At 41.5% G+C, this 27,128-nt stretch overlaps 1 protein-coding gene and 1 pseudogene across 4 annotated transcripts in view; one reads left to right on the top strand and one right to left on the bottom strand.

The window, feature by feature from the left end:
* Nucleotides 1–27,128, bottom strand: part of APLP2 (amyloid beta precursor like protein 2) — a 73,719-nt gene that overhangs the window by 26,031 nt on the left and 20,560 nt on the right. For all 4 annotated transcript variants that reach the window (XM_008021522.3, XM_008021519.3, XM_008021520.3 and 1 more), the window contains exons 2-3: nucleotides 9,763–9,936; nucleotides 8,684–8,807 (exon numbers count right to left, since the gene is read on the bottom strand). In XM_008021522.3, coding sequence (XP_008019713.1) covers nucleotides 8,684–8,807; nucleotides 9,763–9,936 — 298 coding nt within the window. The remainder of the gene's footprint in view (nucleotides 1–8,683; nucleotides 8,808–9,762; nucleotides 9,937–27,128) is intronic.
* LOC119626670 (U4 spliceosomal RNA) lies at nucleotides 5,052–5,133 on the top strand (annotated as a pseudogene).

Raw genomic sequence — 27,128 nt, 5'->3', positions numbered from 1 at the left:
AAGGTGAGGCTCAGTAATCTGCACTGCACATACGTCTGCCATGTGCTCCACACAGTGTAGAGGCAGAGAAACAGAGGGAGAGAAGTGTGCTTAGCCCAGGGAGAGATGCAGGAAGCAGTGGCAGGAAGATGCAGCAGGCAGGGTAACCTCTGAGGTTAAGAGGGGAAAACCCTGAAAATATCATGAGAAAGTAACGTGGTCTAAGAAAGGGCTTAGGCTCAGCTAGTGGGAAGTCTATACAGACCCACCCCAGCCTCACCATCATGGATGGGTCTTTCAGGATCCTCTGCCTTGGGCCTCAGGCTCAAGCACTGAAGTCAGTCTTTCTATTGCCCCAGTGGTAAGAGGAAGGGAGTTGCTGATGTGGTAAGTATGGGAAGACAGGCTCCTGACATAACAAGCTGTAGCAGTGTAGCAGTCTCCCCACATGAAAACAGCGTTACAAATGGCAGTGGCGTTTCTCAGCACTGCTAGCACGGGGATTTGGGGATCAAACAGCTCAATGTGACACTGAAGCAGGAATGTGAAAGTGAGCTTGACACACTGCTACCCTTGAGGACCCCAAAGGCTCTAGGGGAGGCAGTACCTGCATACAGGCTTTAGCAATCAACTAGACTTATAATCACTGCCTAAAAATAGCAAAAACACCAATGGTAAGCTAGAATCTGCCTCTATGGGGACGAACAACCCTAATACTCAATCTAAGTAGAAATCACTTCAATTCTGACATCCAACCACCAACTCACATGGTTTAATGTGATTATTCTGAATTAAGTAGGCCATTTTTATATTTGTTCATTTATGACAAAAAGCAACAGAAGTATATACTTAAGGAAAAGTATATGTAGGGTTGAATGCCAGGGTTCAATCTCAGCACTGTCATTTACTAAGAGAGTAATCTTAGCCAAGTTACTTAACCTTTCTGTCTCTCGATTTCTTTATCTTGTGGGGACTAAATGACATAATCTATACAACAAGAAAAGCTTAGAACAGAAACTGCTGTTCCACGTTTGAGTTTGTTGTTTAAAATAAAAACAGAAACTGATACCTGGTAGGCATTACTGATGTTAATGTTACTGTCAAATCTTGGGTAATTAGTTTTATACGAACTATACAACCACACTCATAAAGCAATTTATTTTTAAGCAACACTTAATGCACTTTAATTTGTAAAACCTCACTTTTAAATGTACAATTGCAACACCAAAAAAAATTTAAAGCAGCAATTTCACTACTAATCTATATTCTATATAAACACTACAACTTTTTTTGTTTGTTTTTGTTTTTGAGATGGAGTATCTGTTGTCCCTCTGTTGTCCAGGCTGGAGTACAGTGGCGTAATCTCAGCTCACTACAACCTCTGCCTCCCTGGTTCAAGCAATTCTCCTGTCAGCCTCCCAAGTAGCTGGGACTACAGGTGCGTGCCACCACACCTGGCTAATTTTTTGTGTTTTTAGTAGAGAGACGGGTTTTCACCATGTTAGCCAGGATGGTCTCGATCTACTGACCTTGTGATCCACCTGCCCTGGCCTCCCTAAGTGCTGGGATTACAGGCATAAGCCACCGTGCCCGATCAGAAATACTACAACCTCTAACTAAATCTACACAACACCTTGGATAAACTAAAAAATGATGCAAAGTAAAAGCAAGTTGTGAAAGGTCAGGTACAGTATGATGCCATTAATGTAAATTTTAAAACACAAAAACATTGTTTATAGATGCATGTGAATGTTGCAAAAGAACTGAGTTTGAGACCAGCCTGGCCAGCATGGTGAAACCCCGTCTCTACTAAAAATACAAAAATTAGCCAGGCATGGTGGCATGCGCCTGTAATTCCAGCTACTCAGGAGGCTGAGGTTGCAGTGAGCCAAGATCATGCCACTGCACTCCAGCCTGGGCAACAGAGACTCCATCTCAAAAAAAAAAGATGGAGATGAAGCAAACATGACAGAACATCGAAGAACTGCAATCAGGAGGGTGAGCATAGGAGCAACCATCACATTATGTTTTATCTCTTCAGGATGCTTGGTATAATATTTCAGAATTAAAGTTTAAAACCAAAACCTTTTTGGAAATGCCAAAAATTTAATAAAATAATTCCATGCTAAACCATAAAATTAAATGCCACTAATCTTCAGCTATTCCATGACTGAGTCAATCTGTCTGATCTCTAAAAATCAAAAAAGAACACCACTGAATTTGAAAACCAACTAAATTCTAAAATTTAACTTTTTTTTTTTTTTAAATGGAGTCTCATACCATCACCCAGGCTGGAGTACAGTGGCGCAATCTCGGCTCACTGCATCCTGTGCCTCCCAGGTTCAAGCAATTCTTCTGCTTAGCCTCCTGAGTAGCTGACAGTACAGGCGTTCACCACCATGCCCAGCTAATTTTTACTATTTTTAGTGGAGTCGGGGTTTCACCATGTTGGTCAGGCTGGTCTTCAACTCCTGATCTCAAATGATCCTCCTGTACCAGCCTCCCAAAGTGCTGTGATTACAGGCATGAGCCACCACGCCTGGCCTAAATATATATATATATACACACACATTTTATTTTTAACAGTACTCTTTGATTCAACAATTCCAGTTCTAAAAATATACCCTAAGGATGTCTGGAGGCAGTGGCTCACGCCTGTAATCCCAGCACTTTATGAGGCTGAGGCAGGCGGATCACTTGAGGTCAGGAGTTCAAGACCAGCCTGGCCAACATGGGGAAACCCTGTCTCTACTAAAAATAGTAAAAATTAGCCAGGCGTGGTGGCGAATGCCTGTAATCTCAGCTGCAGGGTGGAGGTGGGGGACGCGCACGGGACAAAGGCTGCAGTGAGCCAAGATCGCACCACTGCACTCCAGACTGGGTGACAGACACCCTGTCTCAAAAAAATAATAATAATAATAATACACACACACCCTAGGGAAATAACTAGGCAAATGAATTAAAATATTCATTAGTGTTATTAATATCAAAAAACTAGAACAAACCTAAAGGTCCATCAAGAGGGAATTAATTAAATGATAATACATATATACAACAGAATACTAAGGGGTTACAAGAAACATGGCTTATGTGCATATTTAACATGGACATTTTTCCATGGCAGTTTAATAATTTTTAAAATCATTGAACAAACAAAAGCAAACCCACTGCATATCTCTAACCCCTTCTTCAGGTTAGTTACTTAAGGCCAACTTTATCTTTTTTTCTTTCCAACCTTATCTTTTATTCAAAGATGTACGTACCCCTAAAAGTAGCACATGATAATAAAAGCTCAAAAAATGTCAAATAAAAATAAACAGAACTTCAAAAATAAACAGAGGAGCATATGTAGTATAATCACATTTAGGGAAAAAACATTTAAAAGCATATACATTTCCATGTGTATCCAAGGAAAAAAATTTTCATCTATACCCCAAAATGTTAATCACAGTTAACTTAGTACAGAAACTGAAAATAATTGCTTTTGTCCCCTTCCCCCAATGCAAACTTCTTTTACTGAAAAATAAACCCCTTTTTAAAAAGTAGACTGAAAGAGGAAACACATTTCAATCCCAGCATCCGCTCTATCATTTCATTGCTACTCTGTGCCTTTGCTACAATTTTTTATCAGAAGCTCCTAGGGAAAAAAATTAACCTAGGCAGATCAGTATTACTCTGTTTTACAGAACATTGAAAATGGTTTGCTCTCACTTTAATAGTCTATATCCTATCTGGTAACATCCTCAATTTAATCAGTGAAGTATAATACAATTGCCACAATTTCCTAAGTCACTGGACAAACATAAAGCTCTATTGTTTTTGCTGATCAATGAATATGGCAACATAGCAAAACCTAACCTATACAATATTCATTTAAGCTGCAGTTAGGATTTATCTCCAATTTCTAATCATCCCTGTGATTCAGCTTTTCTTTCCTACTACTTCTTTCCAGCAGTGCTGTGGCAGCGATCCAGGTTTTAGAGCTTTTTCAGAGTTGCTGAAATTCCTTTCAGAATAAATAACAAAGGCTGTTTACCTACTTGAGGAAACCTCCAACACCAACACCCATGCGTATAAGTACATCTACTACATACCCTGACATGACTATTACACACTATATGCCTGTATCAAAATATCTCGTGTACTCCATAAATACAGACACCTACTGTGTACCCAAAATAATTAAAAATTACAAAAATTAAATAATAAATTTACTACAAAAGCACATGCCAGGTGCAAACAGGAAAACCATGTAATTTAGGGAGCTGGTAAAAGCTGTACCCAGGTGGGAGAAAACAGCCTATGTAACGAGGTCAGGTGGTCACCCGAGGTATGTTTCAGGGAAAACAGGGTTCAGAGAAGTGAAGGATCCATGCTACTTCTCACGAGTGGAACATTCACCTTGCACAAGGGTCCACACCAGGAACAGGGTGAACTGTCGATGGCTGTCATGAACTCAAAGGCTAGAGGATTTGTAAAAGGACCACCTGCAATGGACAAGTGAACTACGCCAACAGACCAAGGTACAAACGCAGAAGGCAGCACCTCAAAGCTGCCGAGACCAGTTTTGTTTTCAAAGTAGATATTACATCAGAACTTTCGTAGTTTTCATATCACAATAACACTACCTGTCCAAATCTCTGTCCAAAAATAACCAAAAACAAAAAACAAATCATCTAAGGCCCAGATCTGGATTTCAAAACAGCGTTCCCCTCTAAAAGAAATCACAGTGTCTTGAAGAAAGCAAACTCCAGGAGTGGAGTAGGGAAAATACAGAACGGACTTGGAGAATCTTTTGTATCAGAAAGTAAAGTTCTCAAAGAATGATAGGGACATGTTAAAAGGACACAGGAACCAGCATAAAGGGGCCCCCACTGGCCAAATGCAGACAATGAGTATAAAATAAAGCAAATGAATGTAGACACCATCTTAGCTGGTGATGAAACAAACTGGTATCGCATAACTCCTACTGTGATGCAGTAAGAACACTTCTGTGATACTCCCCTCAAAAATGAATAAATCAAAAGGATCACGGAAAAACACAAATTGCAAGGCATTCTATAAAGGAACTGAGCTTTGTGCAGTGGCAGTATTGTAGCCAACGAGGTTTATCCGAGGCGTGAATATTGCTAACTGAAAACTTTTCTATAAAGGAACTGGCCTGTAGTTTAAAAAAAAAAAATCAATGTCACAAAGGAAAGGAAATATGCAACATGTAATCTTAGATTAGATCCTGGATGTTATTAGAACAAGTGAAACCTGAGTAGGGTCTGTAGATTAGATATTGGATCAACCAGATATTGTCTATAAGATCTTGATTTTTGATGACTATACCATGGTTACGTAGGATAATTTCCTTGTTTTTAAAAAATACACACTGTAGTATTAAGGCATAAAGATACCATGTTTGCCTTATTGCCAAATGATTCAAAAAACAACAAATCTCAAGTATGTGTGTCAGGGGTGGTGGGAAGGGAGAATAAGATTTTTTACCACATTAATCAAATGTTAACAATTGGAAAATCTGAAATCTGGGTGAAGTGTACACAGAGGAACTCTGTGCCATTTTTGTAACCATTCTGTAAATTTGAAATTATTTTTAAACTATTATTTTTTAATTTAAAAAAGTAATAGCAACTCTAGAAGACTATCATCAAAAGGCTTTCTAAGGAGTCTAGGGGGGAAAAAGGTGGTGGCCATTATTAACTAAATGATATCAGTTCTGCCTGGGTGCTCAAAGGGGAGGTGATAGTGGAAGGGACAGGGAGACATCAAAATCTAACTGACAAGGGAGAACTGCAATATGTGTTTCCCACTCCCTCCCTTAAACTCTAGTCATGTCGTCCCTCATTAGTTTAGGCTCAGGCAACTGTGCTTATATAAAAATACCAACGGATATCTCTACTGATTGGTTAAGAAGTTGTCCAAATGGATGCTGGGGTAAACGTGAGTAACTGTCTGAAGTAACACCAAAGATTGTATAACGCTTTATTCAGTGACAATGCAAAGAAGGTACCAAATGGATTATGGTTAAACTGTCTTTTATGCATTTCATTAACAACAATATTATTGTCTGGTTCTGTAACATGCTAACAAATTTAAACTATATCGTTTGGGAAACAAAGCAATAAAATAAAATTTTGGTTGTGTACCAACTATAGTAGCATTCTTGTGTGATAATTATCATAAACAGTATATCCTATATTCTAGGCACTACCATGGTGCTGAGGGGACAAAAAAGACTACAACAGGGTCGCTGCTGGCAAAGTGTTCACAGCATAGTTGGAGAAAGGTCTATGAACAATCATGGTACAGTGTGGTAAGTGCAATGGCAACAGCACGGAGTATTACAGAAACCTGGATGAATGGATAGAAAATAAGACCAGGAAAGCCTCCCTTTAAAGCAGGCAACTGCTGAGGTAAGCTGTGCAGGAAGAACTTCCCAAGCAAACTCAGCAGAGGAAAGCCATTCCAAATGCTGAGAGCTGGATGGTGCGTGACCCAGCACCCTGGGGTGGTCAATGCTGATAAAGTCTAAAGCATGAGATCACAGAGACCAGGGGAGAGTTGAGCAAGGGCCAGATCCTGGAGTTTTGAAGCCATGCTAACAAGTTTCAACATTCAAGAATTTGTGCATGAGAGACATGATTCGGTCTTTATTTTCAATCAGCAGGCAACAGATTGGACGACCAGCACTGAGAAACAGCATGGAGGCTGCTCTTGGCCCAGACAAGAACTGACCACAGGCTGAGATAGGGCAGTGGAATCTGATGCAGGAAGAGGACACAAGCCAGAGATGACCACATTTTTGACTCATAGCACCCTGAGTGTCTTAGGAATTTTTTCACAGGACTCCTGGGCAAAAAAAAAAATGCCTAAAAGTTAAGTAGTTAGAGCCAACAACTTAATACATACTACGTCCTATCACCTTAGTGCCCATGGGCCCTGCACACCTCCCCCAACTGCAATCAGACCGAACACCATCACCCTCATTTCTTTTTCAGTGATTTTCAAAAGATACTTGCTTTTTATCACAGGAATAACTAAAAACACAGCTTCACAGAGATATGAAATCATCAAAATAAATGATCTCACGTTGAAACTGTAAATTACTTCCAGCTAGTAGTTTGTAGAATGCCTGACAGATGTCACTACATTTCCCTTGAAAAATCAAAAATATCCCGGAATGCCCTGTGAGTTTTGTTGCAATGCCCCAAGGAGCCTTGGCGCACGGTTTGAAAATCATGACTGTAACTCGATTTAAGAGGTAAGTATCAGGCTGGCTCAGAAACTGACCGGATACAGGGAGATAAAGGATAACAGAAGAATAAAAGAGTCTGCCAGGTCCCACTCAGATGTCTAGGTGGGGAGTGAAGCTGGAAGGTGACAAGGACAAACAAGAGGAGATAATCATGCTGCAAAGTCTTTAGGGAGAGCAATCAGAAGGAATGATTTCAAGCACTTTCTATCCACTGTCTACAAATATTCCAGGATAATCTCATTTCACTTTTAGTTTGAGAATGTTTTTAATGAATGAATGAAACCTCATACCTAGAGATTTCTCAGAGCCAAACAGAATAGAAAGCATCCTTAAACCACATCACACCAAGTTTTTAACAAGTCTCCAATCTTGAGATGCCCAGTTTTAAAGTAAACGGTGGTAAGCACACATGATGTTCCTCTTTCTCCTTACAAATACTTTTAAAACAAACTTAACTGCCACACACGCTAAACACTGTTGTTCAGGGGTGCTGCTTCTTCCTGTTGCTTGGCTATTGCCCCTTGCTACATGTGAGAATGAGAAAAAGTATCACATTCCACTTTGCTGCCATCAGCAGTTGAAGGAAAGGTTTTAAAGAAGGAAGGGAGGAAGGAGAATAAGTTAATAGTTCCAATTACATATAGCTACAGAACCACTCAGGATGTCTATATTAATGCTGTATCTACTTTAATCCCATCAGGACTAATCTAAAATTAACTGTTTTTGCCCTTTGAAGTTTCTGTGACCAAATCTGTTCCTGAATCACCCAGACCACAGATAGGTGAGTGTCATTCCAATGTATCAGGCACAAATGGTTAAAATGAATATATTCCCTGAGCATTTGAAGCAACAACTGTTTCTGCACAGCAAACTGTTACCATTTTACTCAAATTGGCTCTGAATGTTGACACCAGCAACAGTCATGAACACCCTTACCAGCCCCAAACCCCTCAGAATGGCAGGTCCTATAAGCACTGGCCCTGGTACCCTTGACTGTCTACAGGCTGCTGCTATAAGTCACTTTTCTTGCTCCTGAAAACTACCAGCAGTTTGGTAAAATGGTGCAAACGTGTGTGGGATGAAGTAAGGGAAACAGAAGACTCTTCTCCTGGGGCTGCTTTCTTTAATACTACTCCCCACTATCACTGTAAACCACTGATATCTAACAATGTGAGGGCATAAGTGCGATTGCTCTGTGGGTAGCACCCTTATTCAGTGCCGAGGAAGGATGTCTACAATGGGAAGGCAGTTAGTCATCACTGAGAGGAGGTCAACCACCAACACTCGAAGCCAGTAAACACCCCTAAGAGAAATTCTCCCCAATAAATTCATGCCGCACTCAGCTTCTTAACAGGTGTAAATATTTCACTGTAAGCCAAGAGAAAATTAAATTTAAAATGGGAGGGGGCTGGCACTTTCTGAAAAGTAACCAAGAACACTCACCAAGACACTTGAAAGGTGTAACAGTGTGACTCTTGCATTGCTTTTTGTCCCTCCGGCACCAATTGTCAATAGTGACCCGCTGGTTTGCCTCCATCACATTTGTGATCTGTAGCTCTGGATACATCTGTTAAGAAAACAAAAACACACACAATAAATCAATCTGCAGACAGACACGCACATGCAAGTAAGGATGGAGTATCTAAGTTTACTCAGCCTCCACCCTTATCCTATAATACATCTAAAGTTCCACGCCATTACCCCGGCTCCAACTGAAGTCATCAAATAAAAAGATACTGTATTCGTTTTCTTTTGACAGTTCAGACTTCTGAAAACTTCCATGCCTTCTGTTTTCAAAAGGAATATATATTTAAAGACAAACAAAAGCAGCAAGCTTTTAGCCCAAAACAAATTCATGAAATGTCAAGTTTGCTTGTAGAGCAGGTGTTGAGTTGATGAGTCCATGAGGCGAGTCTATGGAAACGTCTGTCAATGAAATTACAGAACTTCACCCTGGCCCTGTGTGCTCATCTTGGTAAGAAGTGGTGGCTCATGCCCATAATCCCAGCACTTTGGGAGGCCGGGGAGGACTGCTTGAGGCCAGGAGTTTGAGAGTACCCTGGTCAATGTAGCAAGACCCTGCCTCTATCAGAAAAAATAAATAAAAGTTGTAACATCTCATATCATTTTCTCTTTAACCCAAAGTTGAATCAGACCTGAGATGATCATTTAGAATACTGGTGGCTTTCTATCGGTAAGTAGAAAAGACAAGCATACACCTGACATGTTTTGTTTTCCATCTTCCAAGACAAGTGGGAGGACGAGAACCACGCTGCACTTCCATGGTACTTGCCAGGCTTCTGCAGCATCCTTTCCTTAAACAACTGAGAGCTCACAGAACAGGCAGGCAAAGCCTTCGGGAGGTCTCGGTCATACCACACATTTAGAAACAAAAGGCATGGGGCTCCAGTCATTAGCATCTTGGTCTTAGGTCAAAAGAGAAGGACAATATCTATTTCTAAGGTAAACAGATTCAACCCTGCCCCAGAAAAACGGTTTTAACTTGCCGGCAACACCCTTACCTCCTGACAGTACTGAAGAACTTCTTCTTTTGTTTCGAAGCAGCTCTTGGTGCCTGTTGGATCAGGTTCCCACTTCCCAGTCTGAATGTTCACATGCATATTTAACTGCCCACAAAACATTGCGATTTGAGGTTCAGCAACAGCAAATCCTGTTCCAGCATTGGCTGCAAGAGCCTACCAAAGGAAAAAAAATTGCAGGTTTACTCCAAAAAGGCTAGCACAGAGGCAACATTCAGGTTTGTGACAGAATTCATCTTTTAAAAATCTTAATTATTTACTATTTGTATCTTTATAAACAAATCATTTTCCCAGGAATTGGAACAGAATAAAAAGTGACTTCTGGATGTATATGATCAAAGTTAAAGGCAAAGGAAAAATCTTATTTATTTATTATACTTTAAGTTCTAGGGTACATGTGCACAATGTGCAGGTTTGTTACACAGGTAGACATGTGCCATGTGGTGTGCTGCACCCATTAACTCATCATTTACATTAGGTATATCTCCTAGTGCTATCCCTCCCCGCCTCCCCACCCCACAACAGGCCCCGGTGTGTGATGTTCCCCACCCTGTGTCCAAGTGTTCTCATTGTTCAATTCCCACCTATGAGTGAGAACATGCAGTGTTCGGTTTTCTGTCCTTGTGATAGTTTGCTCAGAATGATGATTTCCAGCTTTATCCATGTCCCTACAAAGGACATTAACTCATCCTTTTTTATGGCTGCATAGTATTCCATGGTGTATATGTGCCACATTTTCTTAATCCAGTCTATCATTGATGGACATTTGGGTTGGTTCCAAGTCTTTGCTATTGTGAACAGTGCCACAATAAACATACGTGTGGCATGTGTCTTCATAGCAGCATGATTTATAATCCTTTGGGTATATACCCAGTAATGGGATGGCTGGGTCAAATGGTACTTCTAGTTCTAGATCCTTGAGGAATCGCCACACTGTCTTCCACAATGGTTGCACTAGTTTACATTCCCACCAACAGTGAAAAAGTGTTCCTATTTCTCCACATCCTCTCCAGCACCTGTTATTTCCTGACTTTTTAATGATCACCATTCTAACTGGTGTGAGATGGCATCTCATTGTAGTTTTGATTTGCATTTCTCTGACGGCCAGTGATGATGAACATTTTTTCATGTGTCTGTTGGCTGCATAAATGTCTTCTTTTGAGAAGTATCTGTTGATATCCTTTGCCCATTTTTTGATGGGGTTGATTTCTTCTTGTAAATTTGTTTAAGTTCTTTGTAGATTCTGGATATTAGTCCTTTTGTCAGACGGGTAAACTGTAAAAATTTTCTCCCATTCTGTAGGTTGCCTGTTCACTCTGATGGTAGTTTCTTTTGCTGTGAAGAAGCTCTTTAGTTTAATTAGATTCCATTTGTCAATTTTGGCTTTTGTTGCCTTTGCTTTTGGTGTTTTGGTCATGAAGTCCTTGCCCATACCTATGTCCTGAATGGCACTGCCTAGGTTTTCTTCTAGGGTTTTCATGGTTTTAGGTCTAACATTTAAGTCTCTAATCCATCTTGAATTAATTTTTGTATAAGGTATAAGGAAGGGATCCAGTTTCAGATTTCTACATATGGCTAGCCAGTTTTCGCAGCACCATTTATTAAATAGGGAATCCTTTCCCTATTTCTTGTTTTTGTCAGGTTTGTCAAAGATGAGATAGTTGTAGATGTATGGTATTATTTCTGAGGGCTCTGTTCTGTTTCAATGGTCTATATCTCTGTTTTGGTACCACTACCATATTGTTTTGCTTACTGTAGCCTTGTAGTATAGTTTGAAGTCAGGTAGCATGATGACTCCAGCTTTGTTCTTTTGGCTTAGGGTTGTCTTGGCAATGCAGGCTCTTTTTTGGTTCCATATGAACTTTGAAGTAGTTTTTTCTAATTCTGTGAAGAAAGTCATTGGTAGCTTGATGGGGATGGCACTGAATCTATAAATTACCTTGGGCAGTATGGCCATTTTCACGATATTGATTCTTCCTATCCATGAGCATGGAATGTTCTTCCATTTGTTTGTGTCCTCTTTTATTTCATTGAGCAGTGGTTTGTAGTTCTCCTTGAAGAGGTCCTTCACATCCCTTGTAAGCTGGATTCCCAGGTGTTTTATTCTCTTTGAAGCAATTGTGACTGAGAGTTCACTCATGATTTGGCTCTATGTTTGTCTGTTATTGGTGTATAGGAATGCTTGTGATTTTTGCACATTGATTTTGTATCCTGAGACTTAGGCAAAGGAAAAATCTAACCCTCAATCCCCATCTGGGATACTTCTAACTTTAGAACATATAATTCAACTGCAGTCTGTCCTCGTAAAAGCAAATCTACTTTCTAATCCTTTGTACACACCAAATCATGAAAGTAGAGAATTACTAAAATTCCAATAATTTTACGTAATTTACCCCCAAAACAAAATTTCACTGAGCAACTACTGTTTTGCAAAGCAATATGCTAAATGTTTAGAATAAAAGAGTGGGCAAAAAAGTCATGACCTGCTTTCTTGGGGTGCTAATGCAGGAGTTAAAACTCACAAAAAGTGTGATCACATTCCCCAATGTCCTAAGAAGGAAAAGAACATGGTGTTGAGAAAGCACATAAAAAAGGAATCTAGGCCGGGCACGGTGGCTCACACCTGTAATTCTAGCACTTTGGGAGGCCAAGGCAGGCAGATCACGAGGTCAGGAGTTCAAGGCCAGCCTGGTCAACATGGCGAAACCCCTGTCCCTACTAAAAATACACAAATTAGCCAGGTGTGGTGGCAAATGCTGCTAATCACAGCTACTCAGGGGGCTGAGGCAGGAAAACTGCTTGAACCAGGGAGGCAGAGGTTGCAGTGAGCCAAGATCGCACAATTGCACTCCAGCCTGGGTGAGAGAGGGAGACTCCATCTCAAAAAAAAAAGAAAGGAATCTGACCTAAGCTTGGGTAGGAAGCTGATCAAGAAAGCTTCCTAAAGAGAATGACACTTGAGTAGCGCTTTAAGCAACCCATATAGAGGCAATGTTGATTGTAAGGCAGAGAGATGGTGAGAGAGGCGTGCGGGGACAAGAGTCTGTAGACCAAGAAAGGACTTCAGTACTTATCACTCAAGTCTTCGAGACTTCAGTGAGAGGCTTTAAGCATAAAGTTACTATTTTCATAACAAAGCTCTGATGCTTTCTCTAGTTGCACGGTGAAGAACAGACTGAAAGGAAATGAGTGTATGCAGGGAAATCATTCAGGATACTGGAGTTGCACATTCCAAGAGAGGAATAAATGGTAGTTTGGGCTAAGGTGGAGTGGTGGACAGAGAGATTCAAGAGACCACAGAGACTAAAATAGGCCAAGGTGTGATAACTGATATGAGGGATGAGGAACAGGAAGATGTCAAGTTTGGCTCCCATGACTCAAAATGTGATGGCATCATTCATAAACACAGAACACTAAAGGGGATTTCATGAACAAGTTTATCTCATGTTGGGTAAAAATAATTAACTATTCCATAAGATCTGTCTTTGGCCTGTAATCCTTTTATGTGCAGTCTAACCATTAACAGTTCAGAAACCATAGGTGAGAAGTAACATTACGACAGCAAGGCTCCTGCAGACACGCACAAGAAACCAGCCAGGCATGGGGGCTCACACCTGTAATCCCAGCACTTTGGGAGGTCAAGGCAGGCGGATCACCTGAGGTTGGGAGTTTGAGACCAGCCTGACCAACATGGACAAACCCCATCTCTACTAAAAATACAAAATTAGCCGGGTGTGGTGGCACATGCCTGTAGTCCCAGCTACTCAGGAGGCTGAGGCAGGAGAACTGCTTGAACCTGGGAGGCAGAGGTTGAGGTGAGCAGAGATCACGCCATTGCACTCCAGCCTGGGCAACAAGAATGAAACTCCATCTCAAAAAAAAAAAGAGACAGACAGGAAGACAGACAGACAGGAAGGGAGGAAGGGAAGAAGAATGGAGGGAGGGAGGGAGGGAGGGAGGAGCACAGGTATCTCTCTAGAAATACACCATTACTCATGGTTATAGCCATAAGAGTTAAGTGTCCCCAGAAACAAAACTTCCTTCAAAATTAAAAAAAAATAAATAACAGTTCTTAAGTTAAAACTTGTGGAGGAGGAGGGTTAGATTATATGGTCTACTATGTTGTTCTTTTTAAAAACAGCATATACATAACATGGTTTTCCTATTAACAAGGAAAAGGTGATGCCCCCACCTTTTTTTTTTTTTTTTTTTTTTAAAGACAGAGTCTTGCTCTGTTACCCAGGTGGAGTGCAGTGGGGCAATCTCGGTTCATTACAGTCTCGACCTCCTGGGCTTAAGCCATCCTCCAGCCTTAATCTCCTGAGTAGCAGGGACCACAGGCATGTGCCATCACACCCAGTATATACATATTTATCTTTTGGTAGAGATGGGGTCTCATTATGTTGCCCAGGCTGGTCTCAAACTCTTGGGCTCAACTGATCCTTCTGCCTTGACCTCCCAAAAGACTGGGATCATAAGCGTGAGATACCACGCCTAGCTGACTTTTAAAATATATGGAAAATGTACAATTTTCTAGGAAACATTTATTTATGCTGATGAACTACACAGACCAATCCTTCTAATCAGGAACTTAAATTTGATTGTGAAATATATTATGGTCTTTTTCCAGGACCAATTTACCATCTGACATATGTTTTGCTTCGAAGCTTATTAAAATAAACCTGCTTTCTACTAGTATAAGAGAAGGAAGCACCAAACCTAGTTGGACAGCTGGGAGAAAGCTAATTTGGAATTAAAATGTTGCCAATATCTATCAGGGCTAAAAAACACCTCAATTAAACCCAACAAACAATTAGCACCTTTATTAACTAGAATTGACTTTACCCTGCTGGGATGAATACTCATTTATTGAAGTAGAAGGCCCTACGCCTTCGGTATGAATGCATGTGAAGCTACAGACTAATGTGAGCTCCTGCTTCCCCCAAAGAAGGAAAAAACACCTAAAGATATGTGTACAAAGGAACACACACCTATTCATAGGTAACACTCTAGTGGTGCTCAATTCAAACAAATCAAAAGCTATAAAGGATGCACAAGACAGACGTGCTTAATTTTCACACTTAGTTCAAGATGTGTACCAAGCTGGGCGTGGTGGCTCACACCTGTAATCTCAGCACTTTGGTAGGCTGAGGCAGGTGGATACCTGAGGTCAGGAGCTCGAGACCAGCCTGGCCAACATGATGAAACCCTGTCTCTACTACAAATATAAAAACTATCCGGGCGTAGTAGCGCGCCTATGGACCCAGCTACTTGGGAGGCTGAGGCACTAGCATCGCTTGAACCCTGGAGGCAGAGGTTGCAGTGAAGCGGAGATTGCGCCACTGCACTCCAGACTGGGCAACAGAGACAGAGAATCTGTTTCAAAAAAAGAAAAAAAGATGTGTACTAAAAAGCCTGTTCTTTTGTAACCTAAGGATTATGACTAGAAACTTGGATTGTGTGTGGAGAAAAATGGGGATATCTAAAGATAAAGGTAAGGAAACCCCAGGGATATTTTTGTGTACCGAAACCAGTGCTCTCACCCGAATCCTTTGCTTCCCACTTCAAAAGCTCAGATAGAACTAAGTGAAGAAAATCAAGAAGACGTGATAAATAAGTATATGAAAAACCAAATCTACAGGACGGAAGGAATGTGCTTCCTACACCTGCTATGAAAGAACTCCTATAGTTAAATCTGAAAGCTTCTGAGCAGTGTTTCCTAGATTCTCTCTGGCCTTCTATATTTTTACATTAAAGGCAGCTATTAAACAAATCAGATTTCAGGTGGTATTTAATCTTTCAGCAGTACAGCCTGCAGAAGGAGAAACCATTTACCCCTTAAATTCCAAAAATGAATATAGCTAAGAAACAGTAATTAGTTACATGAGGTCACCCAAGCCACAGCGTGGAATGGTCAATTTCATCATAAAAAGCCATTTATCAGCACCAAAGATTATGTTCCACATGTTACTCATTACGGTTGTTGGCTGAAAGACCACAAGAGTTCCAACTGTATAAATGTTCAGTTTATGGGTCAACCACTAAGGTCAACACATCAGTGGTAAGTGCATTTCGGCTCTGTGCTGAGATGGTCAGTACTCTCTTCCCTAAAGAGAATCTTAAAATACCAGAGGTTAAAGCAACAGGAAGAGGCAGCTAAACACCAAACGGATCCTCACATCAGTTACCACCAAGAAAAAGCAGAGAAACTGGAATCAATCCAGACAGCTAATATGCTGTAGTGATTCACTTTTGAGTTCAGAAAGATTAATCCTTGTGGTCATGAGACTCTCAAGAAGGTATCATCTGAAATATAAAACGCCTCTGTGGACCATGTTTTAGGAGTCAACTAATCAAACACACCCCAACCCTACCTAGAGTATAGGAGGCTAATTTTTTCTGTAATGTTTGTACTTCTACCTTGAAAATGCCCTTATTTAATGTGCTCTCCATTTCCTTAAGCACAGACTGTGCCTTGATCCATTACATCAACATATAAATCAATCTGTTTCCTAATCTAACATGTTACAAATGGGATTTTGCTGCCAAGTCAGCACTTCTGATATCCTGTAAACCTGGAGTCCTCTACAAAAAAAAATGAACGCCCCATGCGTTGGCACTTAAGCCAGTCCTTGTGATCTATGCACATTGCAGCACTTTTAAGGCTTGGAAAACAAATTGCATCAACTGCTTCCCTAGCCCAGCACTTCCATTTTGCTTAATAATTCATTCTTAATAAGAAATTCCATTTTATTAATTTGGCTTGGGGAACAGTTTAGCAATCCAAGGACAGAAATTCAACTTGGTAAAACGTGCTTCTAGTAACCTGGTCGAAAACCTGAAATGGCTTAAAGAAATAAATACGTAAATCTAAATAAATCTAAGTCTCAACCTACTTTAAAACAAGGCCTGTAATCACCTCAAGTGATGCAACTCCTGGGCCCATCTAAGCCTACCTTCCTTCACAAAGCCCTCAGGACCAGGCAGTCCTCTCACTCCAAAGCAAATGTGCACACCCAGTTATCTGTGCCCTCACTGAAGCTACTACTCCAGGATCAAATCTGCCTCCAGGGCTTGTGAAGGTGCCTGCCATAGACGGAGCCTCTTCCCATGGACACGGTTTGATCCACTACTGGGAGAATCAGGTCTCTTTGAATGGGAATCTGGCTTTATGAGACACACGAGTATTCAGGTCTCACCCTGCGAAGGCAAGGTAACACCGTTCTAGTTCTAACAAACGCGGAATGAAGCAGGCCTCTGAAGCATCTAGTTACCACTCGCAAGCTACTGATAGCGAAAGGTATGACGCTCTTGCTCAAAAACCTTTTTTAAGGAAAAGTCGGTAAAAGGACCATCTATTAAAAGATATGAAGATCCGGCCGGGCACGGTGGCTCAAGCCTGTAATCCCAGCACTTTGGGAGGCCGAGACGGGCGGATCACGAGGTCAGGAGATCGAGACCATCCTGGCTAACACGGTGAAACCCCGTCTCTACTAAAAAAATACAAAAAACTAGCCGGGCGAGGCGGCGGGCGCCTGTAGTCCCAGCTACTCGGGAGGCTGAGGCAGGAGAATGGCGTGAACCCGGGAGGCGGAGCTTGCAGTGAGCAGAGATCCGGCCACTGCACTCCAGCCTGGGTGACAGAGCGAGACTCCGTCTCAAAAAAAAAAAAAAAAAAAAGATATGAAGATCCTATATATTATTTTCATTCATATTTGTTCAAATGCTGAGGTACTTCAAGATTCACAAATTAAAACAACTTCAATTTATGCCCATGATGAACCTTCACCAAAGATTTACTAAACTGAATGAAGTGGGGAAAAAAAAAAAAATCCTGTTCTTAGTATCCATTCAAGGTATCTCACCCAAGATATTAGCTACAAAAGGGAAAACAATGACTTGAGAGCAGAGACACCCACCAGACACCTACATTAATCTCATCCACCATGAGACATTTGAGGGTGCTGATCAGGGAAGACCGGGGACTGCAACAGATCTGAGAAGACTAAGCAGAAATGACAAGTAAATGCAATGCAGGCGCCTGGACAGGATCCCGGAACAGGAAAAGGACATTAGTGGGAAAAACTGCAGCAATTATTTGAATAAGGTCTGTAAGTCAGTTAATAGTGCTGTGCCAGTAGCAAACCTCCTGGTTTTGATCACTGCCTTACAAGTTATGTAAGATGTCAACATTAATGGAAACAGGGTTACAGTATAGGAGAACTCTTGTAGTATTTTTGTGACTTTTTTTAAGTCTAAAATTTGTTCAAAATACAGTGTTTTTGTTTTAAATTCTGCTTATTATATGCCTAGAATTCAATCTGGAATGCACTGTTTCAATATTAAGAGTCTAATCTGTCAAAAAGAGAAGACACAATTTGAGGCGGAGGAACTAGTAAGTAAAATTGGAACAGGTTCAATACCTGAAAAGTGTATTGTTCTAAACACACGGGCACGCATCCTAATACAGTAAAGCCCCATGTGTACACATATTAAATTATATTTTTCTGCAACTGGAAGACTATTATGATTCTGACCCAGAGCCTCATGTGTAAGAAATACCACCTTTTTTTACTGTCCAAACAGTGACCACAGTTTGAAATCTTAAGAGTATCTTTTTCAGCAGCAGAGAAGTAAAGCTTCAAACCACTATCTAATAAAATAGCAAGATTCTTGTTAAAGCATTTTCTGGTTTTATAGCAGTAAAATGAGAAAACCTATTCTTGAGAGTTTGCATTACGTGAATGGAAAATTCTTGGTCTTTTTATTTTTTAACATTTAAACTTAATTCTAATTAGAAACTGGTGAACTGGGTGTAGGGGGAAAACTCCAAGTGTAAAAGGTCATTATTCTTACAGTGACATATGCCAGTGGTTAGGTATCATTTTCAAAGGCAGTAATTTATACAAATAACCCCAGCTTTTATTAGAGCTTTAAACATTAAAGTATAAATGAGGTATCATTTCCAAGACTGAAAATGGTTTAGGCTGTCTCCAACGCTTTTTATGGAAACGTGGTAATTTGTCCATCTGGATTATAGTGGTAAGGAGCCAAGCATCATGATTTAATAGAGGTCTGTCTTTCAGTATGTGTCTGAGATCAGAGCTAAGGGAAGTTTTTGAAAATATGAAAATATACAAATACATAAAATACTTTCATATAAAAAAAAAACCATGCAGAATGGTGTTCACACACCTGAAATTCTCAAATGAACAGGTTCTTCATCGGTCCCTGTGTTTTTTTCTGATTGCCATTATAAAATAGGAAGTCCAAGAAACTTATTTCCAGGGGGTATGGAGACACTAGAGACTGGCCTCGGCCAACCATTACCCTTCTACTCACTGCACTACTGACGTGGGAGAAAGACTAAGAGTGTGGCTTTAAGGCACAGACACACAGTGACTGAGCCCCACCTCCATCACTGACTGGCCGTGCCAAATCTGGCAGGTCACCTAGCCTCTCTGGGCCTCAGTTTCGTCATTATAAGGTAATGACAATAACAGTTAACTACACATCAGTGCTGCTTTGACGTTTAAATGAGTTAAGACATGTTAAGTGTTTGAAAAGTGCTTGTCACATGGAAGCGCTCTTCAAGCATTGGCAGCTTTTATTATTACCAGGTTTTAATTTTTTAATTTACAAAACATGGTTACTAACGTACCGACGGCTCAGGGCTGTTGTGAGGATTAGATTAAGATAACACGCAGAAGCACGGAGCACAATGCCTGCCACAGAGCAAGCAGTCAGACGTCAGCATCACTATCATCAGGCTGGCTCTTTCCACTCTCTGGCTGCAATTACGCAGAACTGGGGCTTGAACCCAAGGCACACAAGGGAAGAGGCCACGAAGTCCCCACATGACTGGCATTCCTTCCCAAATCCAGGATGGCGTGAAATGGGTTTAAAACAGTGCACATTCCTTCTTTACCCATTAACTATGGATATGAGGAAAGCAGGTTACATCAATGCTTCGTATTTTGTGGGAATTCAGTCACTAAATGTTTAGATGAATGATTTAATACAGTCCTACCATTTAAAAGAAAATTGCCAAGAGTTGCTGACTTCCTGTCTGGCCCAGTTTCCGGGACTTGGAAGTAAGGCCAAGATGAATCTGCAGTTACTATCAAGACACTTCTGTGATCAAAAGAGCACTGTGTAAATTATTTCTCTAACCTGGTTTTCCTGATGGACGTTCTGTCTGCTTCCTAGCTATGTCATCTCATGGAAGTTATTTAGTGTCTCTTGACCTTAGTTTTCACTTTGTGCAACATAAATCGGGTGCCACTCAAAGTTTAGTTATTAAATGAGACACCTACAATATTAACTTTGTTTCACACTATAACAGATGGAACTCTATTTTCCTAAAACTCCCCATGCTTGAGAAACGTGGCTTAGAAACAAAGATGGCTTCCTCACTAAGTCAGGATTCACTGTGACTCCAAAGCAAAGTAGGCATTTGTCATACTTTGCAAGGCAAGCCAACTGCAGAGGTCAGGAAGGCAGGAGGCCTCAGAATTAACATAAGATGATCTAAACGGTGTGAACTTGGGCTTCACATTTGAACTCGTTGGCCAGCATTACTTGGGCGGTTATTAAGAGTGCGCTGACCAGCACGTGCAGAGCGGGGCTGGGGGAATGGAGAGGGATGTGTTTCCTGAACCTTAAAGAGTGAAATGATTTCAAGTAACAAACACTCAGAAGTACTACTGATTAAATATTAATAATAAAATATGTTTATTCTAAATCATTCTTATTGATTCAGATGACAGAAATAATACAAATGATGAAGAGTTTTCTGTACAATATCTGAGCACAAACCTGGCAATACTCTCAGAAATTACAAGCTTCCTCTGGCTGACCCGGTACTCTATGATAGACTCCTTGTTTTTATATGCATTAAGTCAGTCATTAAAAATCAGGTTAAGCATAGTCTGAGCATTTCATATACTCGTAAAAAATTACACTTCTTTTTAAAATATTCCATTTTTCTGACCAACTATTTCACTAAATAAACACTCAAATTAGACCTCACTAGATCTCTTTTCCTTTCATGTATCTGGGGAAAAAAATAAGAAAACAAGTTCATGCAACTGAAAACCTTTTTTTTTTTTTTTTGAGATGGAGTCTCCCTCTGTCACCAAGCTGGAATGCAGTGGCGTGAACTCAGCTCACTGCAACCTCCGACTCCCGGGTTCTAGCCATTCTCCTGCCTCAGCCTCCCAAGTAGCTGGGACTACAGGCACGCACCACCACACCCGGCTAATTTTTATATTTTTAGTAGAGATGGGGTTTCACCATATTGGCCAGGATGGTCTCAATCTCCTGACCTCATGATCCACCTGCCTCAGCCTCCCAAAGTGCTGGGATTACAGGCATGAGCCACTGTGCTCGGCCAAACATCCATGTCTTAATATATATGATTATTTTTGCCAGTGTTTTAAAGCAGGGGGTCCCCAACATCCACTAGGAGGACTAACAGGGTCTACAAAAGGTTTCCAGTGGCCCCCCTGAAAAATGAGAAACCTAAGAAAGATCTAGTGTGCATGTGTTATGCACACATCGACATATAAGGGTACAGAACTGCTAATGATCCTCGCTTAAGAATAACTGTCCTGAATCCTAATATCATCTTCTACCTTTTGTTATTAAAATGGTTTCATAAAATGATGGCAACAATAAACAGGTGCTATTTTTAAAAAATTATTCTTCTGTAATATTAACCAAGAACAACCTTATCTATTTAAAACAGTTTTCTTAGTTCTATTATTTCATAAAAACCAAACATTGGAAATCACAGGCTTACGTTTTTCTTGTGGAGGCTTTTTTGTTGTTGTTTTTGAGCCAGAGTCTCACTATGATGCCCAGGCTGGAGCTCACTGCAGCCTCAACCTCCCAGGATCAAGCAATCCTTCCACCTCAGCCCCACAAGCAGCAGGGACTACAGTCACAAACCACTACACCCAGCTAATTAAACAAATTTTTTTTTTTTGCAGAGACGGGGTCCCACTATATTGCCCAGGCTGGTCTTGTCCTCCCAGCCTCAAACAATTCTCCCTCCTTGGCCTCCCAAAGTGTTAGAATTACAGGCGTGAGTCGCCATACCTGGCTCTTTTATTTCTAAGGTTCTGTTATGCTGAAAGGCATGAAATTCTTGGGTGAATAACCCGTATCTTTGCTTATAACAAGAAAATATGACAATCTGCCAAAATGATTTTCACAGGGCAGGGAGAGAGAAACCTTACATTCTAAATACAAATTTCTATACAGTCATTCTGCTAAACGTTTTATTAGGTGCACACAACACTCAGATATCGATCTGGATATAACAAATCAATTTAACTTCTAATGCCCATTAAAACTGTGAAAATAGCAAAAATACGAAACTGCTCTACCCTTTCCAAATTCAAAGCAAGTTAAAAGACATCTTTCCTATGATTTACGTGGCATTTAAATTTAAAAGTAAATCAGACGGTATTACCAGCTTACACAGATCTGCTTGCAGACAATAATTCTTCCTGTCTTGGACCCACGCCCATGTGCATTATTGTAATTATCAACAATTTGAAAAAATAAAGTAATAAAGCAAGTATGAGCCACCAGTCAGTATGGTACTGCTTGCTGCACTGGCTATCAGTTAACCTTCTAGGGTTCAAACCACCTAACTACTAAATAAATGCATAAACGACCGCAGGAAAAGCTACCCCCAAGTAAAAAGAATGAATAAAAGGAATGTAAACGTGTGTACGCACACATGAACCCGCGTGGTGTAAAATCCAACAGCACCTTTTTTGGTATTTTTCAGAGACAGGGTCTTGCTCTGTCACCCAGGCTGGAGTGCAATGGTGCAATCACAGTTGATTATAACCTTCAACTTCTGGGCTCAAGTGATCCTCCTGCCTTGGCCTTCGAGGAGCTGGGACCACAGATGTGCACTACCACACCTGACAAATTTTTAAATGTTTTGTAGAGATGAGGTCTCGCTATATTGCCCAGGCTGGTCTCAAACTCCAAGCCTCATGCAATTCTCCAGTCTCAGCCTCCCAAGGTGTTGGGATTACAGGCATGAGCCACAGGGCCCAGCCCCAACAGCACTTTTGTACTACTTGTCAGGTGGGCACTGGGAGCCCTCCAGTATCCAGTCTCCACCCAGCACTCGGAATCACCTCAAGGCAGAACACACTGCTCTTCTGTTCCAGAGAATTCAGAGTGGCTAGTGTGGCGTGCAAGGCCCACCATGATGCAGCCCCTGCCACACTCCAGCATCCCTCCAGTCCAGCACCACCCTTGACGTCACAAGCCAGGGTCTGTCTCACCTCAAGGCCAACTGTCCTCTCTTGTTGAGGATGACTGTCCTGAATTCTAATGAACTCCCAGAACTCCCTTCCCCTGCTGTTCCCTAATCAAGTGCAGTGGTCTCACCCTCAGGACTCTGTCAAAGGGGCATTCCAGGGAAGGCCTTCTTCTCCTCCAACCCATTCCAGGTTTTCTCTCTCTCAGGCAATCTGAAACGACCTTGCTCATTGATCTGCAGTGTCCATCTCCCATCACTGGAATGTGAGTTCGTCAAGGGGAGAGACCACATGTATTTTCCTGACCACTGTATCTGGGAACAGCACCTAGCATGCAGTAGCTCATTTACACCCAAATAAACAACTGACTGACTCTAAAGGCTACGCTCTTGGTTTCTTCAAGATACTGCGCTAAACTAGTATCAATCTGCAGGTAATTCTAAATCAACAGTGTACTAGTCTTCATACAAGGAGACCTACTAAAAACTGACAAATTAAATGACAAAAAAAAATGTATGCAAGATGGCAAGTTTCCATTTTTTTAATTTTAATTTTTGTCAAGTGACTCCAAGTACAGTTCGAGAAGCCACACAGTACAAGGCTAGAACTCATACTAGGAGGACAGCCTCCACCCAAGTGAAGCATGCTCTGCAGAGGCTGTGCTTCCACAGCTATCAGGCCTTCCACCCGCTGTTTATCTCCGCATTTCTACATAACATGTTTTATTTCTGTATCTTTTCAGTACAGACATTATCCTCAAGTGTTTTTAATTCTTAAACTGCCAAACCCTACACCCATCCACCAACTTGTCCCATGGTCAAATCAATACTTCTTTATTTTCATTGTAATTATTACTTTTAGAGAAAGGTCTCTCTCTGTTGCCCCAACTGGAGTGCAGTGGTGCAATCATAGCTCACTGCAGTCTCAAACTCCTGCGTTCAAGCAATCTTCCGACCTCAGCCTCCCGAGTAGCTGTAACTACAGACATGTCACACCACACCCAGCTAATTTTCATTACTTTTTTGTAGAGACAGAATCTTACAGGTCTCAGGCAATCCTTCCGCCTCAGCCTCCCAAAGAGCTGGGACGACAGGTGTGAGCCACGTATTTCTATTGTAACATAAAAGCATACTGTGATTACAATTCCTTTCTAGGCATCTATTTCCCCATTAGAGTAAGCAACTGCAACTTCTTTTATTTGCTTGGTTTCACACATTTGCCACCAATTCGCCCTGAAATTGTCTGAAAAGATCAGTAAAACTCCCTTCAGTGTCAGACACACGAGCTGACCCACTGGTTTCAGTCCCTCCTTTCTAGAACGCATCCCTCCTCCGGCCCTCCATTTCCCTGCTTCATCTGGACCAATTACTCTCTCTGCCTCGACACAGCTCTCATGAGTCCTGAAAATTCCTTCCCCTTTCTTTGGTTTCGACTCAATACTTCCTTCTTTCTCGACTTCCTGTTTTAGTGGCTCACAGTGCTCCATAGCTTCCTGAGAAAGGGTGTGTGAATGGAAAATTTCAAACACGACAGATCCCAAAAAGGTTTTTATTTTATGTGCACGTCTTGTCAATAATTTGGATGAGCACTAAATTATAGGCTGGAAATAATTTCCCTCAGAATTTGAGGTCTTCTAGCTTTCAGCACTGCTACTGATAAATCTAAAGTCATTCTTCCTAATCCTTTGTGCAGATCTGGGTTTTTTTTATACAGAGAAGTAAATTCTGGCCAGGTGCAGTGGCTCACGCCTGTAATCCCAGCACTTTGGGAGGCTGAGGCGAGTGGATCATTTGAGGTCAAGAGTTCAGGACCAGCCTGGCCAACACGGTAAAACCCCATCTCTACTAAAACTACAAAAATGAGGCCGGGCACTGTGGCTCACGCCTGTAATCCCAGCACTTTGGGAGGCCGAGGCAGGCAGATCACCCGAGGTTGGGAGTTCGAGAACAGCCTGATCAACATGGAGAAACCCCGTCTCTACTAAAACTGCAAAATTAGCTGGGCGTGGTGGCGCATGGCTGTAACCCCAGTTACTTGGGAGGCTGAGGCAGGAGAATCGCTTAAACCCTGGAGGCAGAGGTTGTGGTGAGCCAAGATCACCCCATTGCACTCCAGCCTGGGCAACAAGAGCGAAACATAGTCTCAAAAAAAAAAAAAAAAAAAAATACAGCCGGGCGTGGTGGCTCATGCCTATAATCCCAGCACTTCGGGAGGCCAAGGCAGGTGGATCATGAAGTCAAGAGATCAAGACCATCCTGGCTAACATGGTGAGACTCTGTCTCTACTAAAAATACAAAACAATTAGCCAGGCGTGGTGGCGGGCGCCTGTAGTCCCAGCTACTCGGGAGGCTAAGGCAGAAGAATGGCGTAAACCCGGGAGGCACAGGTTGCAGTGAGCAGAGATTACTGCCACTGCACTCCAGCCTGGGTGACAGAGCGAGACTCCGTCTCAAAAAAAAAATACAAAAATTAGCCAGGTGTGGTGGCACATGCCTGTTAATTCCAGTTACTTGGGAGGCTGAGGCAGGAGAACAGCTTGAATCAGGGAGGCGGAGGTTGTGGTGACGCAAGATCACGCCACTGCACTCCAGCCTGAGCAACAAAGTGAGACCCTGTCTCAAAAAAAAAAAAAAAAAAAAAAAAGTTCCAAGATTTTCCCAATCTCTGGTATTCTGAACTTTGTGGTCTTTTCATCACTCACCAGCCTGAGCTCTTGGTGGCCCTGTTGGCCTGGACACACAGAGTCCTATGTTTCTCCTATTCTCTTTCTGAAATTCTCATTAGTTATATCTTAGACCTCCTAGATTGACCTCCTATTTATCTTTTCTAGTTTCTTTTTGTTTTCTTCTTCTGGAAGATTTCTATTGGGGTCTTAAAGTTCTGCTTCCACATTTCTAATTTCCAAGAACCCTTTGTTATCTGAACGTCTTTAAATTTCAAACAATTATTTCATAGATGTAATGCCCCCTCTTCTCTCTTTTGAAGTAATAACTTGTCTTTATTTGTTTATTCCCTGCATTGCCTTCAAGTTGCTTTTTCTTCCTGTTTTGTTCTCGTTCATGTTCAAGGTGTTCCTGAAGTCTTTGGTGATCCTAAGACATCTAATTTGCATTTAAGAAGGGAACACTAAGAAGATGGTTGGACCAGGTGCGGTGGCTCACGCCTGTAATCCCAGCATTTTAGGAAGCCGAGGCGGGCGGATTACGAGGTCAGGAGATCGAGACCATGGTGAAACCCTGTCTCTACTAAAAATACAAAAAAAAAAAAAAAAAAAAAAAGCCGGGCGTGGTGGCGGGTGCCTGTAGTCCCAGCTACTTGGGAGGCTGAGGCAAGAGAATGGCATGAACCTGGGAGGCGGAGCTTGCAGTGAGCCAAGAGGGCGCCACTACACTCCAGCCTGGGCGACAGAGCAAAACCCTGTCTCAAAAAAAAAAAAAAAAAAAAAAAAGAAGATGGTTGGAAGTTCCCTGCACATGCGCAAGGTCAAGAGTAGCCTTTGCCTCTCCAGGGAGGAATCTTTCAGTCAGTTCTCTGCCCCGGGCCTGGTTAGGGAGACTTTCACTACTCAGTCCCTCACAGTCTGCTGGGCCCGCTGTCCCCAAGTAAACCTCAAGTCTTTTCCTAGACTGCCAGGTGAGGAGGGGAATTCAGGGAGCTAAATGCTACATTTAATTTCATCTATGTCCCTGGGGCCTCAGCATGTCTTCAGAGGCACTGGTGCTATCTATCTCTCAGATATGAGTTTGCTCTGCAAATGAGGGTGCTTTTAGTTGGCTCCTCCTGGCTAAGATTAGGTCTCAGCCTTTTCCGATTTGCTGGCTCCATCTGTTTTCCATCTTCAAGATTTCATAGGTATCTCTCCCTTCCTGTTCTTATTAGTTTATTCATACGTTAACTGTATTGAAAACTAAGTGGCATTCTATCATCAAGACAGAACAACTAGAATACTCCACCAGCACCTTTTGAGGTGCAACAATTCAATAGCTACTATGAATATACTGGAAAACTAAAGATGGTAAAGTATTCCCAAGATCATAAGCTTTTATTTGTCATAAACAT

The sequence above is a fragment of the Chlorocebus sabaeus genome, chromosome 1 (genome assembly GCF_047675955.1).
Source record: "Chlorocebus sabaeus isolate Y175 chromosome 1, mChlSab1.0.hap1, whole genome shotgun sequence".
NCBI classification, from domain to species: Eukaryota; Metazoa; Chordata; class Mammalia; order Primates; family Cercopithecidae; genus Chlorocebus; species Chlorocebus sabaeus.
This window is presented reverse-complemented; position numbering and strand designations above follow the sequence as displayed.